General features: G+C 50.0%; 1 protein-coding gene across 3 annotated transcripts in view; it reads left to right on the top strand.

Annotated features, from left to right (window-relative positions):
• TSPAN11 (tetraspanin 11) overlaps positions 1-16,311 on the top strand; it is a 70,928-nt gene that overhangs the window by 29,671 nt on the left and 24,946 nt on the right. For 2 of the 3 annotated variants that reach the window (XM_011934087.1, XM_011934088.1), the window contains exons 2-3: positions 2,267-2,361; positions 11,986-12,177. In XM_011934087.1, coding sequence (XP_011789477.1) covers positions 2,278-2,361; positions 11,986-12,177 — 276 coding nt within the window. In that variant the 5' untranslated portion in view covers positions 2,267-2,277. The remainder of the gene's footprint in view (positions 1-2,266; positions 2,362-11,985; positions 12,178-16,311) is intronic. The other variant, XM_011934089.1, reaches the window with a different exon arrangement.

Raw genomic sequence — 16,311 nt, 5'->3', positions numbered from 1 at the left:
ACCAACATGGCACAAGTATACATATGTAACAAACCTGCACGTTATGCACATGTACCCTAGAACTTAAAGTATAATAATAAAATTTTAAAAATAAATAAATAAATAAAAAATAAAAGCAGTTTCAGAAATCCTAAAAAAAAAAAAAAGTCATTGTTAAATATGCATCTTAAATATGTAAAATTCCTCATTCTTTCTGCAGAAGATTGAATTAAGTGAGCCCAAAGGTTTCCCCTGACCCTGACATTTTGTGGTTCTATCTTCCCTACCACTAATGACTGAAATTTTACCATTACAATGGTTTCTTTTCCTTAAGCCTTGTCTTCTGCCTGAAGTTCTTTTTAAAAAATACAATTTTCCTTTAGAGGGCAGGGCCCTGACTCTCTGGTTTGAGTGAGTGAATCAGGCCCCTTTGCCGCAAGTAGAGAGAAGGTTCTGGGGCAGAAGTCCAGTGGCCCTGCCTGGGAGGGGAGGGGTGCGCACAGGGAGAGAGACTGCAGACAGGAGTGGCCAGGCCCCACAAACTATGCCACTTGCTAAGGGCCTGCGGTGGCCCAGGAGACGCTGCACCTGCTCTCTTGTCAGGACTGACTGCATGACCGTGAAATCACTCCCGTTAGATCCCCTGGCCGACACCATCCATGGCCATTTCTTACAGGCTTTCTTTTTTTCTCCTTCTGTATTTATTCTACCAACCTACCTCGAAAACTAAATTGAAGAAAAATGAGTTTTGTCTTTTTTTAACAAGAAGACTAACAGTCTTAAATTACCTTCTTCAAAGTCTGCAAATAGAAATCACAAATAAGTCAGCCACATTGTCTTTTCTCTCTTCCTCTCTTCCTGTCTCGGGGAGCCCATGAGCTTGAAATAAGAGGCAGAACAGTGGCTCAGAGGAAATAACTGGGGCGTGGCCAAGCACCAGCCCAGGAGGCAAGAACAGGATGAAAGGAGGGCCCAATTGGGGGTTGGAAATAATGGAGGAAGAAACGGAAATGCTAAATCCCCCTGGCCCAGCCCATGTGTCTTCTCTGCAGGCCCAGCAGCCATGGTCTATTATAAGACTGAACAGGATGACTGGCTGATCGTCTGCCTGAATAAGCATAAGCCGTGCCTCATTGCTTATGGCTCTGAAATAAAAGAGGTTCCCAAAATGGGGGTAATTTCTTAAAGACCAACTACTCTGTGAGTGTGGGTGTGCACGTTCCCAGGGGCAAATGTAGCTCAAGAAGGGAAAACTACAAAGGCTTCAGACTTTCTGAGGTTCCGACAGAGAAGCAAACAAGATTACTAGGCACAGTAGGCCCTCTCTGCCTTTATCACCACCGTTGATGTCATAATTCCCAGAGAGTCCATCAGTGGACATCAGGACAAGAGACAGCATGGTGCTGGGGTAAAGACGGGAGTTTTAGGACTGGAGTCTTAGGCTGTCACCCCAGTTCTATGGCATGTAATAATAGCTAACATTGATTGAACAGTTACTACATGCCAAGGACTATGTTAAACACTTCACATAGATTATTTCATTTAATCTTCAAAACAACCCTATAATATATGTGTCATTATCCCCACTTACAGATGAGAATGCTGAGGGATGGGAGGTCACATAACTTGCCCAAAGTATCACACATCTTGTGACAGATCAGGGTGTGAACCCAGGGAGTCAGACTCTAGGGGCTCTTGTACTTCTTCCTGCCAAACCACCAGGCCTGTCTGGGCCTGCTTCCTCATCTGGAGAGTCAAGCTGCAGCAGCCAGGTCGGGTGGAATGGGTGATCACTGGGGCCCTTTCCAGCACAGGTGCTCTGCTCTGGGGTTCATGCCACACCTGTGGATTCAGAGTCCTGTTCAAATGATGCAGAGTGCAAGTTTCCTATGCAAAGTAGTGATGCTGAATGTGTGTGTGTGTGTGTGTGTGTGTGTGTGTGTAAGACAGGTAAACTTGTGTCCTGCAACCCTGATGAGACAGGAAAAGAGATTAAGAATACAGTAAGACGAGCACAAAGTCTGTGGGAGAATTGTAGGTTAGACCTTTGTCAAGAGGACAAAACTGACATCTAAAGTTCTGGAAGATTCTGCCCCACTTCACCTCTATTTGGTGTCCTTAGCAATTCCCAGATCTTTGCTCCATGCTACCCATGCATAGCCTCAAAGCCCCCGGCAGATAGGTTAATGAGCCCTTCGAAGGGAACCTTGCCAAGATGCTCTGGCTCTGGGAAGGACAAGGTGGTTCTTGGTGATTCCCTGGCCCAGCATATGTGTCTTCTCTGCAGGCCCAGCAGCCATGGCCCACTATAAGACTGAGCAGGACGACTGGCTGATCGTCTACTTGAAGTACTTACTCTTTGTCTTCAACTTCTTCTTCTGGGTGAGTGAATTCTGCACACACATCCTCTTCCCAGAACACTGAATGAGTCAAGCCACCTTTTTTTGTGTCACCACTTTGAGGTTGATATCTTCCAAATCAAAGATCAACGATCAACCATGGATGAACTCTTCCCACTCAGGAGTACCTTTGCTACTGAGAAGGAAGAGAAGAATTGGGTCTGCAGGTTGGCATGGAATTCGTACCACCTGGCATCTGAATAGAGGCACAAACATAACAATAAGCTTTGTGTTCTAGCCCTACTGTATGAAGGGTCCAGTTCTTTCTTCCCCACTAACTTGTTGCACCAGTGCCTTTTGGAAAATGTGACTGCCTGAAATAATAACTTGTTTTCCACTGAAGTCCATTCGCCTTTCATGGTTAACATTCTCCAGGCCCAGGGCAGAGAAACAGAAGTCCTGGAGGCTCCGACTACTGCTGCCTGTGATGAAGATGATCACTATGGCAACTCCCCTCAGGAGCCTGTCTGGGTGAGGTCTTCCAGGGGGGTGTAGTCTGTCCACTTGAAGCAATCATCTGGGTAATTGGGAGCAGAATACCATCAGTTCCCAAAAATAGACACTGGAATGTATATATTTGTTACGACAGTCTCACTAAATTGAGAAGGCAGAAGGGTGACAAGAGCGCAGGCTTTGCAGGCAGCTGGACCCATGCCCTGCTGACTACTAATGGTGGAGCCTTGGGCAGGCTACTTAACTTCCAGGAATCTGTTTCCCCAGCTACATTGAATTGTTTCCCCAGCTCTGTTTCCCCAGCTACAATTCAATGATAAATTCTAGCCTGTTTGGGTTGCCTTCAATAAATGCAGTATTTTGAATATATTAGATGTCAAATGCCTAAAAATACCACCCGATCAACCCATGATAAGGCATAGCTGGGCTTCCTGCTACCATGGTAAGGCAGAAGACACTTGACAGAGTCTTAGAAGCATCTCAGAAAGGCAAATGCAAAGGTGGGGGACATGTCTGAGTTTTCTGGGTCTTTCCTACAGGGGCTTGCTTAAGATTGGAAAAGACCATGACATGAGAGTTTAGGGTGGGCAGACATGGCAAGGCAAGAGTTCTGAAGAGTCTTGGAAAATAGACCAGTCATTAGATGCTATCTATTAAAAAGTTGTGCAGTCTGCTATTTGTTTAAATGTTTGCAAAGTTCCTGAAAGGAATAATAAAATAATTTGTCACTTTTACCTTCCTGGGCAACAGTTTCCTGCAATACTGAAGTCGTGATGATGAAGATGGTGCAGTAATAAAGCTGTGTTGATATGGATAGGAAACTGTGTGGTAGAGATGGTTTCCATTCTGAGGGACAAATCCAATAGGGTGATAAGGATTCTTGCTAAGTAAGCATTTCTTTTTAAGAATAACTATTTATTTCCTGATTATAAAAGTCTTATGTATCCACTACAGATAATCTCTAAAATATTAAAAAGTATCATAAAATGAAAATTGTTTTTATCTCACTATGTTCATTTCAAAGTACCATAAACTGGATGGCTTTAAACAACAAAAATTTATTCCCTCACAGTTCTGGAGGCCAAAAGTCAAAAATCAAGGTGTCACAGGGCCAAGCTCCCTATGAGACTTGGGTAGAATCTTTCCTTGCCTTGTCCCAGCTTCTGGTTGTGGCTGGCGATTCTTGGCACTCCTTGGCTTGTGGCTGCATCGCTACAGTCTCCAAGGCCTCTGTCATCACACACTGTTGTCCCTGTGTGTCTCTGTCTTCATATGACATTTTCTTCTTACAAGGACACCAGTCATGATGGATTAGGACCCACCCTAATGACCTCATCTTAACTTGATGACATCTGTGAATATCGTATTTCCAAATAAGGCCACATTCTCAGGTACCAAGGGTAAGGATTTCAACATATCTTTTGGGGGACCCAGTCCAACCCAAACCACTGGCCACCCCAGGAACAGCCACTGTTGACATTCCCTCTAGACTTTGCTTTGATCAGGGCAGGAGATGGTGGTGACTTGCACTGTGGGAGTGTCAATGGGGATCTAAGTATTTGCAGAGAGTGAAGGGATTTAAAAGGTGAAATTGTCGAGATTGAGTCCTTAACCTAAAAAGGCATCTGGGACATGTGGATGGTGGATGGTAGAGCTCTTCATTGTAAACAAGAGACCAAGGTTCAACCTCAGTCTCCAATAGCGCTGGCTTTAAGCCTTTTGGGATCATGTCCCATGTAAGATATACGTGGAAGCATAAGAAATAGTTATGTGGAACGTTGTTCACCAAAGTAAGTTTACCCTTATGTTGTATGATGCGCTCAGATATTTTTTCTATTTTGATTATTTCCTTCTTTTTGTTTTTAGTGCAGCTTACAACCCACTAAACTTATATCACAACCCTAATAGGTCACATTCCAAAGTTTGAAAAATTCAGAGTCGTCTTCACCTCCACCTGAACGAGGTCAGACTTCAGGTGGCAATCCTTCCCCACCACCCTGTCCCTCACTCCCACCTCCTCCCCAGCCTCCACCACCTAGAATTTCAGTTAAGCTGGTGTTGATTGGATGATCCTACAGAGCAGGGAAGGAACCAAAAATGCTGACACTTTCTTGCCTCCTTTGCAACCGTAAAAGAAAATGTGGTCCAGGGTTTCCTCTGTGGCCACCCAGGAGATGTGTTTCTTTCCCCTCCCTTTTCTTCTGTGGCTCCCTACGGCTCCCATTGCCCCTGCAATGGTGTTCTCTAACTTATTATTTTATTCAGCTGCTTGGCTGTGTTAATAATCAAAACTTTTCTAGCCTCTCAGGCTCTCTGCCAGGCTATGGGGAGCACGGAGGAAGCAGCTGCTCCCTTGCCTGGAGAGGCTGCCTCTGCTCCAGAAGCTGTGTCCCGCCCTTGAGCATTAGCTGAGGCCTTGATATTTTCTCAGGGACCAGGGATACATGGGGCTAAGACAGGTAGCAGAGAAGACAGAGGACTCGAGCCCCAGCAGGGCAGTGAGATGACTTGAGAGCATCACTTCGGGAGTCAGGGAGGCCGTGGGAGGGAAACACCTTCTGCCAAGGCTCAAAGCCCTTCTCTTGGTACATCGACATCCCACCAAATGTGGCCACTGCCCACTTTCCAGGCTTGCCATCTAAGAAAGAACAGGTGATGGCTTTTCTGCTACACCGCTCCTTGAGATGCTGCATGGCCTGGGACCAACCCCCCCCGCCCCGCCCGCCACCATGGTCTTCTGCTCCTCTGTGCTGTCAGGACCCGGGACCATCCCCCACCCCCCACCATGGTCTTCTGCCCCTCTGTGCTGTCAGGATCTGCTGGGAGACAGAGTCACAGTTGAGGGGGATGTGCACTTGGTCTGCACAGCGCCATGGCAGATGAGACAAGTCAGGACGAAGCCTAGGGTAACCCCTTTTAGCTGCTCTGCTGTAGCTCAGGACTCTAGGCCTGCTGTAGCCCAGACACCAGTGACTTGCTTCCCACGCCAAGCAGCTTCGTTGTGGGTCAGCAGCCCAGTTGGTTAAATGGGCACTAAACTGAGCATTAGGATTCTTAATTTCTGCTCTGCACACTTCCTTTGGCCTTCTTGTGTGACTGTGGAAAAGTCACTTCTCTCCAGGCCTTGGTTTCTCCATCCAGAATATAAAAGAGGTTGAAATCAATCAGTCCCTTCCTCCCTCCCTCCCTTCCTCCCCTGCTTCCTTCTGTCCTCCTGTCCTTCTGTCCTCCCGTCCTCCCTTCCTCCCTCCCTCCCTTCTTTCTTTCCTTCCTTCCAACCATGTGTAGCCCTCTGCTAGGGATATTAAGATGAATGAGATTTAATCAAGAGGCTAAAAGAGGAGGCACACAAGGTATCCAATAAAATAAATAGACTATGAGTATAATTATAGAAACATGTGCAAGACATGGAGTTGGTACAGAGGACAGAATGATTTGCTGGGAGATGGGGCGGGGACAGCTCCAAGGAAGGTTTCCTCTGGGCTCTGAGCTGGGTTTGGAAGATGAACAGATGATCACATGTTCCCTCCCAGCTCCACCCTTCAGTAAGACTCATGAGATTTTGCTCTTGTTATAGGGGTACATGGGATTGGAGAAGACAGCAGAGGAGGTAGTGTTCTGATTTTAAAGGCAGAGAGCCAAAAACAAGGATGCCTTAAAGTGGAAAATAGCCCTTAGCATGACAAGCCTATCCTTTGAAGATTCCATAAACCAAGGCAGCAGGAGCATGGGCAGAGCCAGAGAGAAATACATGCCTGGCGCTCAGAGAAGGTCGTTCAGGAGGAAGGTGAGCAGCAGCACCTGATGCATGCTTTTGTGTGCCCTCCTGGAGAGCTCAGCAGCTCAGGTGTGGGACTGGGGTGCCTGCCTGCATGTGGGCATAGGGCTCAGCCGTGCTGTATCAGGACTGCAGCCCAGGGTTCCAGCTGACTCTTCTGATGTGGGAATGGGAAACCATTCTTTAAAAGAAGTTGAGTCTTGTTCAGACCTGGTCTCCCAGTCCTCTCCCTGAGCCCCCACGCTGTGTTTGCTCCCCAAATCAGACCCATTCACTTCTCCTTCATAGCAGAAGTCACCCTGGTGATTACTAAGTCAGGTCTTTCAACCCAGTGTCCTACAAGTGATCCTGGGGCAGGGGCAGTGGCAGTGGCAGGCATGGGCCCCATGATGGCCCAAGAGCCTGGCATCATCATAGCAGGTGCACAGTGGGTATTGGTTGAAAGAAGGAATGAGAGTAACCAAGTATCAGTCTGACCTTAAGATACCTAGGGCGCAACCCCAGCCTTTCCAGGAGCCTCTTCTTAATGACCCAGAGAAAAAGCCCATTCCTCTCTGGGACTGCTGGGACTTTGTAGACTGCCCCTTTAAAAATCAAAACAGCCATCAAGCAGGAAAGAGAAACACTAGCTGTTGCCCTAGGAGCTCAGCAGACAGAGGCAGGTAGGGGAGCAGGGGCCATTTCCACAGCCCTCTGCAGAGCCCCATCCACTGAGTCCCACACTCACTGGGGTGGCTCCTGGGTGCCAGGCCGTGTGCTGGGCTGTGTTCTGAGGGGAGTGAGGGGCCCCCTGCCCCAAGTGCCGAGGGCTGCTGTGAAGTGAGCAGCACCGCAGGCTTGCAGAAGAGGGATGAACTCACCTGCCCAGGACAGTCAGAGCAGGTGCCACACTCAAAATCTCAAAATGGGCGTTAGAGGGTGTGTAGGAGTTCAATGGAAGAGGAAGGGCAGAGAGAACAATGTGTGAAAGGTGGCAGGAATAAGAGCCTCCCTGAGCCCACAGAGGCTGCCTTGCTTATCCAAATCCACACAACCAGTGAACAGAGGGGCTTGGACTCAGACACCAAGCCACGTCCCAGAGTTCACCCTGTTTACCACTCTGCTAATAGTGCCTGAGTTATTAGGTAACCACACTGTTTTCAAGAAAAAGCAACTACTTAGTTCAAAGTGATTAAAACCCAGGAAAAAAAAAATATACAAAAATTAGCCAGGCGTGGTGGTGTGCCCCTGTAATCCTAGCTACTCAGGAGGCTGAGGCAGGAGAATCGCATGAACCTGGGAGGCAGAAGTTGCAGTGAGCCAAGATCACGCTATTGCACTCCAGCCTGGGTAACTGAGGAAGACTTCACCTCAAAAAAAAAAACAAAAAAACCCAGGTATGGGGGAAAGAAAATACCAGAAGATGATGCCAAAAAGTCAGGTTAAGGCCAGACAGTAAGAGCCCCAAGGCCATGTGAAAGAGTTTTTGGGCTTGGTGCCCTGGGCGTGGGAGCTGGTGGGGACTTCTGAGCCGGGGGTGCCTTGGGGGATCAGCCTGTGGGTGGAGCAGGAGTCAGAAGCCAGCAGCTGACTGTGGTGGGGAACCAAATTGGGCAGTGTGGTGGGGAGATGGAGACAGGTTTGAGGGCAGAGGGGAATTGGCACGTGGTGGTTGTTGAGAGGAGGAGGAACCTATAGTGACCCTGCAGTGTCTGGGGTTGGTGGGTGATGGCACCACGGATAAGACTGAGCAGGGAGGAGGAGCACAGATTATGAGTGTGGCTCCCATGGGTGAGCTCCAGTCCAACCCCAAAGGCTTTTCAGTCCAGTGTGGGGCTTGGCATGTAGCAGGTAGCCAGTAAACACAAAGTCTGCTATCACCCTGTGCACTTCCCGTCACCCTGTGCATTTCCCACGTCCTGAGCCATGGGCTCCTCCTCACTGAGGGTGGAGAACTCCCCTGCCCAGAAGATCCTTCCTTATTGGGATTCAAGTGGTCCTGGCTTCTGCCCCATCCCTTTCCTTCCCTCATGGTGGAAGCCCTATGGTAGCAAGACACAAAGAAAAACGCCTACAATTACTTTTATACCCTCTGCCTGCTTTCCTCCAGGTCTGCTGCCTTATTTCTCTCAGCCCTCAGGCATGTGCAGCCACTCAGGTTAATGCTTCACCCCATCATGTTTCTTTCCTATGAATGGAAAGTTCCTAAAATTACACAGCAGGGGTGGCCTGCTCCGCCCCTCCTGGCCGGCTTGCGTCCTCATTGCCTGGCTTCACCCCCTGCAGGGCTTGCCGGCTAGTCAGCCACAGGCTATGGCTTTGAAAAATGTAGTTATTGCCTAGGCATGGTAGCTCACGCCTGTAATCCCAACACTTTGGGAGGCCAAGGTCTCCTTTGGATCACCTGAGGTCAGGAGTTCGAGACCAACATGACTGACTTGGTGAAACCCTGTTTCTACTAAAAATACAAAAATTAGCCAGGTGTGGTGGTGCATGCCTATAATCCCAGCTACTCAGAAGGCTGAGGTGGGAGAATTGCTTGAACCTGGGAAGCGGAGGTTGCAGTGAGCTGAGATCACACCACTGCACTCCAGGCTGGGCAACAGAACGATAAAAAAGAAAAGAAAAAAAGAAAAGGAAAATGTAGTAGTTATTACCCTCACGGAATACCACACCAGTTTCTGTAAAGAACCAAATACTGTTGAATCAACTGTATGCCAGTGGTTGTTGAATAGTTCAGTGGTGTCAGATCTTTCCCCACCCCATCAGTCCCTCTTCCTGCCTCTTCTGCTGCTCTCTGCTGACTTAGGCAGTTTCCAGGTGGCTTGAGTGACAGCCATGAGCCACTGGTTCAGAACCATCTTGCCGGAGGTTCTTTGGCAGAAGCTTGACCTCCGGTACTAAGAGGGACCTCAGATGTGGAAGGGACCTCAGAGATGTTCCCATCCAGTGCCCCCAGTTTACAGATGAAGAAACTGAGGCTTAGAGGGGCTGCGTGTGGTTAGTCAGGCACACAGTCAGAACTAGAACCCAGGCTGCTGACTTCTGTCCTCCCGTGACCCCCTCTGGTGACCCATCCAACAGTGAGCAGTGTTCATTTTCCTGTCCAGAGAAAAGCTTGTTTCCTAAAGAGATGACCATGTCCCAAGCAGGTCTTCCGAAGGAATGAAACCTTCTCCTTCCTTACAGCTAAGCCTAAGGACTGGGAGGGGGTGGAGGCCCTCAAAACATTAGATCCATGGGGAAAAGTAATCAAAGGGGTTCTTAGTAGTTATAGGTTGGGAACCACTAGTCTAATACATCCCTTATTTAGGAGATGAAGAAGCTGAGGTCCAGAGAGGTTAAGGGACTGTGTTGAGGTCACACCGCTAGTTATGCAAAGTTGGGACCCTCACCCAAGCCTTCCAGGCATGCTGAAGGGGGCAAAGAGAATTCCATGCAGGATATTTGGCTGCAAACCCTCACTGTACACAATTTTGTTGACCCAAATTCAGGAAATCCCTAACTGGTCATGGAGGCTGTGTGAGCCACAGATAACCTATACCCACAGAGAATTTTAAAACCTATTCTAGGATTTCACGGAAGCTAAGATATCATCAGTGGTAAGATACACTATTTTTTTTTGTACCACTAAGAAAAACTGCCAAGTATAATTATAAAATACCATCAGTCATAAGATACATCCCAATTTTAGAGATGTTAAAATGTGAGAGAAAAATGTGTGCATCATGGAATTGAAGAAATCTGCGTGATAGCCATTCCCATTCTGTTTGCCGTAGCCCAGATGGTGTCCTTCCGCCTGGCTCTTCCACCTGGTGGAGGTGCCAGTGGAGATAAAATGGCACTTTGAAGAAATAGTATCTGTTAAAAATGGAGAAGTAGAGGAGCAGGCCCAGCCCAGTCTGTGGGATCTGGCTACAGAGTTGTGGATTTGCTCTCTCAGGAGACGTGGGTTTGAATCTCAGTTCTGAAACTCTAATGGTGTCATCTTGGGCACATTCTTATTCTCTTCAAGCCTCAATTATCTCATCTGCACAATGCAGAATATGTGCCCTGCCACCCTGCCGCATGCTCACAGAACTGTTGCAAAGCTCAGAAGAGAAAATGGTAAATACGTGTTTGTTAGATCCACAAATGTCTGTGAATGCCCAGAAGGAGAACTGGGAAATGACAGGGTAGGTTGTATGGAGTCTTCCTGGGGCAGATGGGGAGCTCCTCTTGGCAACAAGGCTCAGGGGGCATGGACACGGCCCAGGGCACTTCTCTAGCTTTGACCACACCCAGGACCCCTTGAGGAAGCATTCCTCACCCATTAGAGGAAAGAGACCCATCCTTAAATGGGGGCAGGGAGACTAGCCGGCAGAAGTCCACCTTCCCAGGAGCAGATGGCAGAGACAGTCAGAGGTCCCAGGGGTTCTGTCCCCAAATCCTGGGCAAACACCCTGGTACTCCCCACCTGGCACGCTGAAGATGCTGTGCGTGTGTACATACACACACATTATGCCCTGCTGGGTCCAACAGTCACAGAAAGCGTAACTTGGCTTCATTGCAAATAGAATCAGCCAAGCCGAGCCATCCCTGCTATATTTCCCAACTCTAGTTTCTAAGGAGGCATCCCCCTATCTGCAAGTCAGGAGGGTCCTATCCCTCCCCTCTTCTCAGGACCAAAGGAGAATCAGACAGTTAGCAAAAAAGTTTCTCCTCCTGCAGTCCCAGGCGGCTCCAGCCTGTCAAGCACCCTGACTCTTCAATCATGGAGGCAGCGTGACTGAGTGGGCAGGCCCTGGGCTCTGAGTTCTTATCCTGCCTCTGCCCCTACCCCTGCCCCCAACTAGAGGCAGGACCTCGGGCAATTTACCTTTCCTCCATGGGTCTCAGTTTCTTCCTATGTATAGTAGGGATAAAAAGCCCAGCTGTGCTTCCCAAATGGGCAAACATAAGGATTAAACAAGGGGCGGTGCTTGAACAAGCCCCACTGGGGAAGTGTGGACAGAGGGAAGGAGTGCTTTGAGGGGAGAGGAACCAAGGGTGGCAGGAGTTGGGGAGGTGAAAAGTTGGGGAGGCAGAGGGACTCAGATACGTTGGTCATCCCTGAAACTGCAGTCCTCTCCCCCGGCCTCATATGCAATAGGCCACCACGGTAAAAAGCACCGAATTCACAGTCGGACCTGGATTCAGAACCTGGCTCTGCAGGTTGCTTACCTTGGACAAGTCTTCTAACCTCTCTCAGCCTCGATTTCCTCACCTATAAAATTGGGTAACCATACCATTCTCGCCTCCTTTGGAGGAATGAATGAGCCAGTGCAAAAGAAGTGCCTGGCGCCCTGTGGGCATTGAATAAATGGCAGCTGCTGAGGCCCCCACCACCCCCTGCTCTAACCCAGTGGTCTCCTGCAGGTCGGGGGTGCAGCCGTCCTGGCTGTGGGCATCTGGACCCTGGTGGAGAAGAGTGGCTACCTCAGCGTCCTGGCCTCCAGCACCTTTGCCGCCTCCGCCTACATCCTCATCTTTGCGGGTGCACTTGTCATGGTGACCGGCTTCCTGGGCTTCGGTGCCATCCTCCGGGAGCAGAAGGGCTGCCTCTCCACGGTCAGTGGCCACCCCGTGCTTGGCAGGAATGGGGAGCCCTGCCCCACCCAGTCAGGTTTCCAGCAAGCGAGAGGGGCCCCAGCCCTGGAGTGGGTGGGGCTGAGGCTGTGGGAGAGCCAGAGAGGGGGTGGCTGTTCCTGGGTCTGGTGTTTGCCGCGGTCTCCAGGTTCTTAGGACCCAAGCAAGTGGGGCCGTCTCAGTAGCTGCAGCGGCAGCTCCTTCTCCACATCTCCATCTCTGTCTCCTTCTCCCACTCCCCATCTGCCTCCTCCTCTATTTCTTCTTCTCCTCTTCTTCCTGCTCCCTCCTTTTTCCCCTACTCTCTACCCTTCCCCTCATCCTTATCCTTTTTCCTTCTCATTCTCTTTCTCCTACTACTTCCCCTTCTCCCCTTCCTCTCCCTCCTCCCTCCTCTTCCTCCTCCTCTTCCCCTTCCTCCTTCTAGGTTTCATTATGGCAGTTTTCAAAGATATACAGAAATAAAGAGTGCTTTTCATGAAGCTCTGTCTTCCCTTCACCCAAAGTTCAACAATTACCATCTCATAGCTGATCTTGGTTCCATCCACTCTCTCACCTGCATCCTGCCCACTTCCTAACCCCAGGGTGGTTCTGAAACAGTCCCAGACAGCATGTCATCTGTTAGTGTTTCAGTGTGTACCTCTAAAACTTAAGGACCGTCTTCTAGAAAACGTGATAACATTACCATTATCATACTTTAAAACAGTTAACAGTCATTCCTTAATATCATGAAATAACCAGGCAGCTTCACATCTTCCCAATTGAACCATAAGCTGTTGTTGTGTTTACATTTGAGTTAGAATCTAAATTAGGCTCATGTGTTAAAACTGGTTGCTTATCTCCTAAGTCTCCTAAAGTGAAGGCCCCCAAAGTTTGGGTTTTGAGCTATTTTCTGGCAGGTGGGACGTGTGTGCTGAGAGCCAGCCACGCCACCACCCACCCCCACATGGGGCCTACCATGAGGATTTCCAGCAGGGCGATGCAGGTCAGTCGGCTGAGGTCCCCGAGAGCCACGTAGCCCATCCCAGATCTGACCAACGTAGCTGGATGAAGGCATGTGACATGACTGACTAAAACCAGGCATGTAGGGTGTCTAGGGATATTCCCTCTGGGTGGCACTGACTGGCCATGAGGTTTATGGGGATCAGTGCAGTTGGGCCCAGAGAGAGAACCCCTCTCCTCTGCAGTGTCAGCAAGCCTGTTTGTATCCTGTCTGGCTCTGCACCCCTTAGCAAGCAGGGCCTTCAGCCTGGCCTCAGGCTTCAGGCTGGGCCTCTGGACCTCAGGCCTGGAGGTCTGCCCATGAGCAGGCTGCTGAGCCGCGTGCTCTCACCTGCCGCCTTCCTTCCGTTAGGTCATCTAGTTTAGAGAGGACAGGACTCACCTCTGGACAGCTCAAGAAGGAATGCAGAAGCCCCCACTGAGCACCTTCCTTCTGACCCAGAGCCATCTGTCCTGGTGCTGTAGAGCCACTAAAGGCCAGTGCTCCTCTGCGGCACTGGGAAACAGGCCCCGCATTCCTCCCTGAGCCCAGTTAGAACACAAATGGCCACTATTCACTAGAGCCACCTCCCTGTATCCTCACTACAGCAACCTGCAAAGTCCCGGTAATCTGAACTCTGTGCCGAGCAAGTGCTGTGCTCAACACTCATGCACATCAACTCACTCAGTCCTCGCCCTGCCCGGAAGAGCAGCAACTCTTACTCTGTGTATGGTCGGCGAAGAAACTGAGAGCAGAGGCAGGTGAAGCGGTTTGCCAGAGTCACCTGGCAGTTGTGTTCTTTTAGGTGATGGTCAGTCAGGTGTGGCCACAAGAGGGGGCACAGGAGAGGCACAGGACAACAAGAGTTTACCAGATTCATAGATCCTAGACCAAGCCTGTCCAACACGTAGCCCACGGGCCGCCTGCAGCCCTCGACAGCTTTGAATGCGGCCCAATACAAATCCGTAAACTTTCTCAAAACATGAGACTTTTTTGTGATTTTATTTTTCTTAGCTCATCAGCCCTCATTAGTGTGTTTTATGTGTGGACCAGGGAAGCCAAAAGATCAGACTCGCTGTCCTAGACAGATTCACTGCACACTCCACCAGGAGTGGGATGGGGGGCCACATGGGTGGAAAACTAGGGCCCCCCAAGCAGGCAGGGAACAGAGAGTGAATGAGACCCTTTCACTGGGGGTCAGGATGGCACCATCAGAAAAGGCAGGAGGGGATTCCATTGGTGCATTTGAGTATCACTAGATCACAGTCAGGGGAGGGTAGCAAGGGGAACTTGTAGCAGGGCCAGCCCTATCACACTGGTGTACCTGCTCACCCCAGCAGGTGCGCACAGCCCGCATGTAGGGATGTGGAGGCAGAAGAAATGCAAAGTTTTTTTTTTTTTTTTTTTTTTGAGACGGAGTCTCACTCTGTCACCCGGGCTGGAGTGCAGTGGCCGGATCTCAGCTCACTGCAAGCTCCGCCTCCTGGGTTTGTGCCATTCTCCTGCCTCAGCCTCCCGAGTAGCTGGGACTACAGGCGCCCGCCACCTCGCCCGGCTAGTTTTTTGTATTTTTTAGTAGAGACGGGGTTTCGTCGTGTTAGCCAGGATGGTCTCGATCTCCTGACCTCGTGATCCGCCCGTCTTGGCCTCCCAAAGTGCTGGGATTACAGGCTTGAGCCACCGCGCCCGGCCGCAAAGTTTTAAAATGCATGATACACACTGCTGGTGAGCGGCATGTGGTCTGCCTCCAAGCCCACGCTGTCACCCACCTCACTCTTCTGCATCCAAAGAAGTCATATTCACTCCCATTTTCCAGATGACGAAACTAGGCTGAGATGTGGAGCAAGTAATGCCTGGAGCTGGACTGTGCATTACAATCTGTTGGAATCACCTCTAAGAGTCTGCTTCCCTGGGGAGGTCAAGCCTGATGGGAGGCAGAGGGACCAGAGACCAAGGAGGAGGATGTGTGCAGGGCACACCCTGCCCTCCATCTCTGGAGAGGTCTTCAGGGAGCAGTGGCTTTCAGAGATCTGGTTGGTAACAAAGGAGGGCTCCTTGCAGCACCTAGCCCAGAACCCTAGGGCAAGATACGGGGGCATGGTAGGGGGACCCTAGAAGCCTCAGGCATCTCAGTGCCTCCTTGCTCCCATTATAGTCAGGAAAGAACAGCACACCTGGGCCAGAGCATATTCAGTTTAGAAGGGACCTTGAGGGTCACAGAGTCCAGTGCTCCATCCAAAGGTTACAGGCTGAAAGACAGTGTCTGGGTGAGTGTGTGGGTCACCCAGGCATTAGTGGGAGACACTCAGAATTATTGGAGTTTTTGGAGAATAGGAGCTCTTCTCCTTGGCCATCTCAAAGGCCAGAAGGGAAGTCTAAGCTTTAGCACCTGACCACGCTGTGCTCTCCAAGCCACTGATCATAGCCTCCCGTTCCACACTTCCTCTCACACCATCCGTTCATGAGATCTGTCCAGACATCCAGGCTGATCCATGAAGAACAAATGTCTTCAGCCTCTGCATCTCAACCTGGCTGTCACTTAGTCTAGACTGCCTGCCCAGAGGGAACCAAGCCCTGTGCCTGGGCCATGCAGGAGAGATGTGGAGAGTCAGTGAAGGTCAGGGCCTTGTGCTTGCCTGAAGGCTTGCTGGGCACCTCTTGCCCTACCCTTCTGCACTTCAGGGAGTCAACAAAGTGAGCCTTATCCCTCTGGGGCTTGAGGCAGGGAGGGGCACAGCAGCTGTTGGACAGGCTGGTGCAAGATTCCCTGCTTCTTCTCAGCTCCACTTTACCCTCTTCTGTAGAGACTTGTCTGCGTTCACTCCTATCCCACACAGTACTGGCGATCTCTCTGGTCCAAGTCACTAAACAGACACATCAGGGAGGCAACAGCTTGAAACTGAGGTCAGAAAAAAGTGTGCATGCACACACACACATGCATATGCACGCACACATGCACTCAGCCACCAATGCAGGACTGTGGAGACAGGCATCTCTGCCAGGGCACTAGCACACAGCAAACTCTATGGCCTAGAAAGCTTTCTTTGCTTTGTCTACTCCTCTGAAAGAACCCGTGACAGAACTGGCCCAAGGACAGAGCAAGAGGTAAAGCTGGGGATCCTGAGTAATTCACA

Source organism: Colobus angolensis, unplaced genomic scaffold, assembly GCF_000951035.1.
Source record: "Colobus angolensis palliatus isolate OR3802 unplaced genomic scaffold, Cang.pa_1.0 Scaffold131, whole genome shotgun sequence".
Classification (NCBI taxonomy): domain Eukaryota; kingdom Metazoa; phylum Chordata; class Mammalia; order Primates; family Cercopithecidae; genus Colobus; species Colobus angolensis.
The sequence above is the reverse complement of the archived record's forward strand: the minus strand, read 5'-3'. Positions and strand labels throughout refer to the sequence as shown.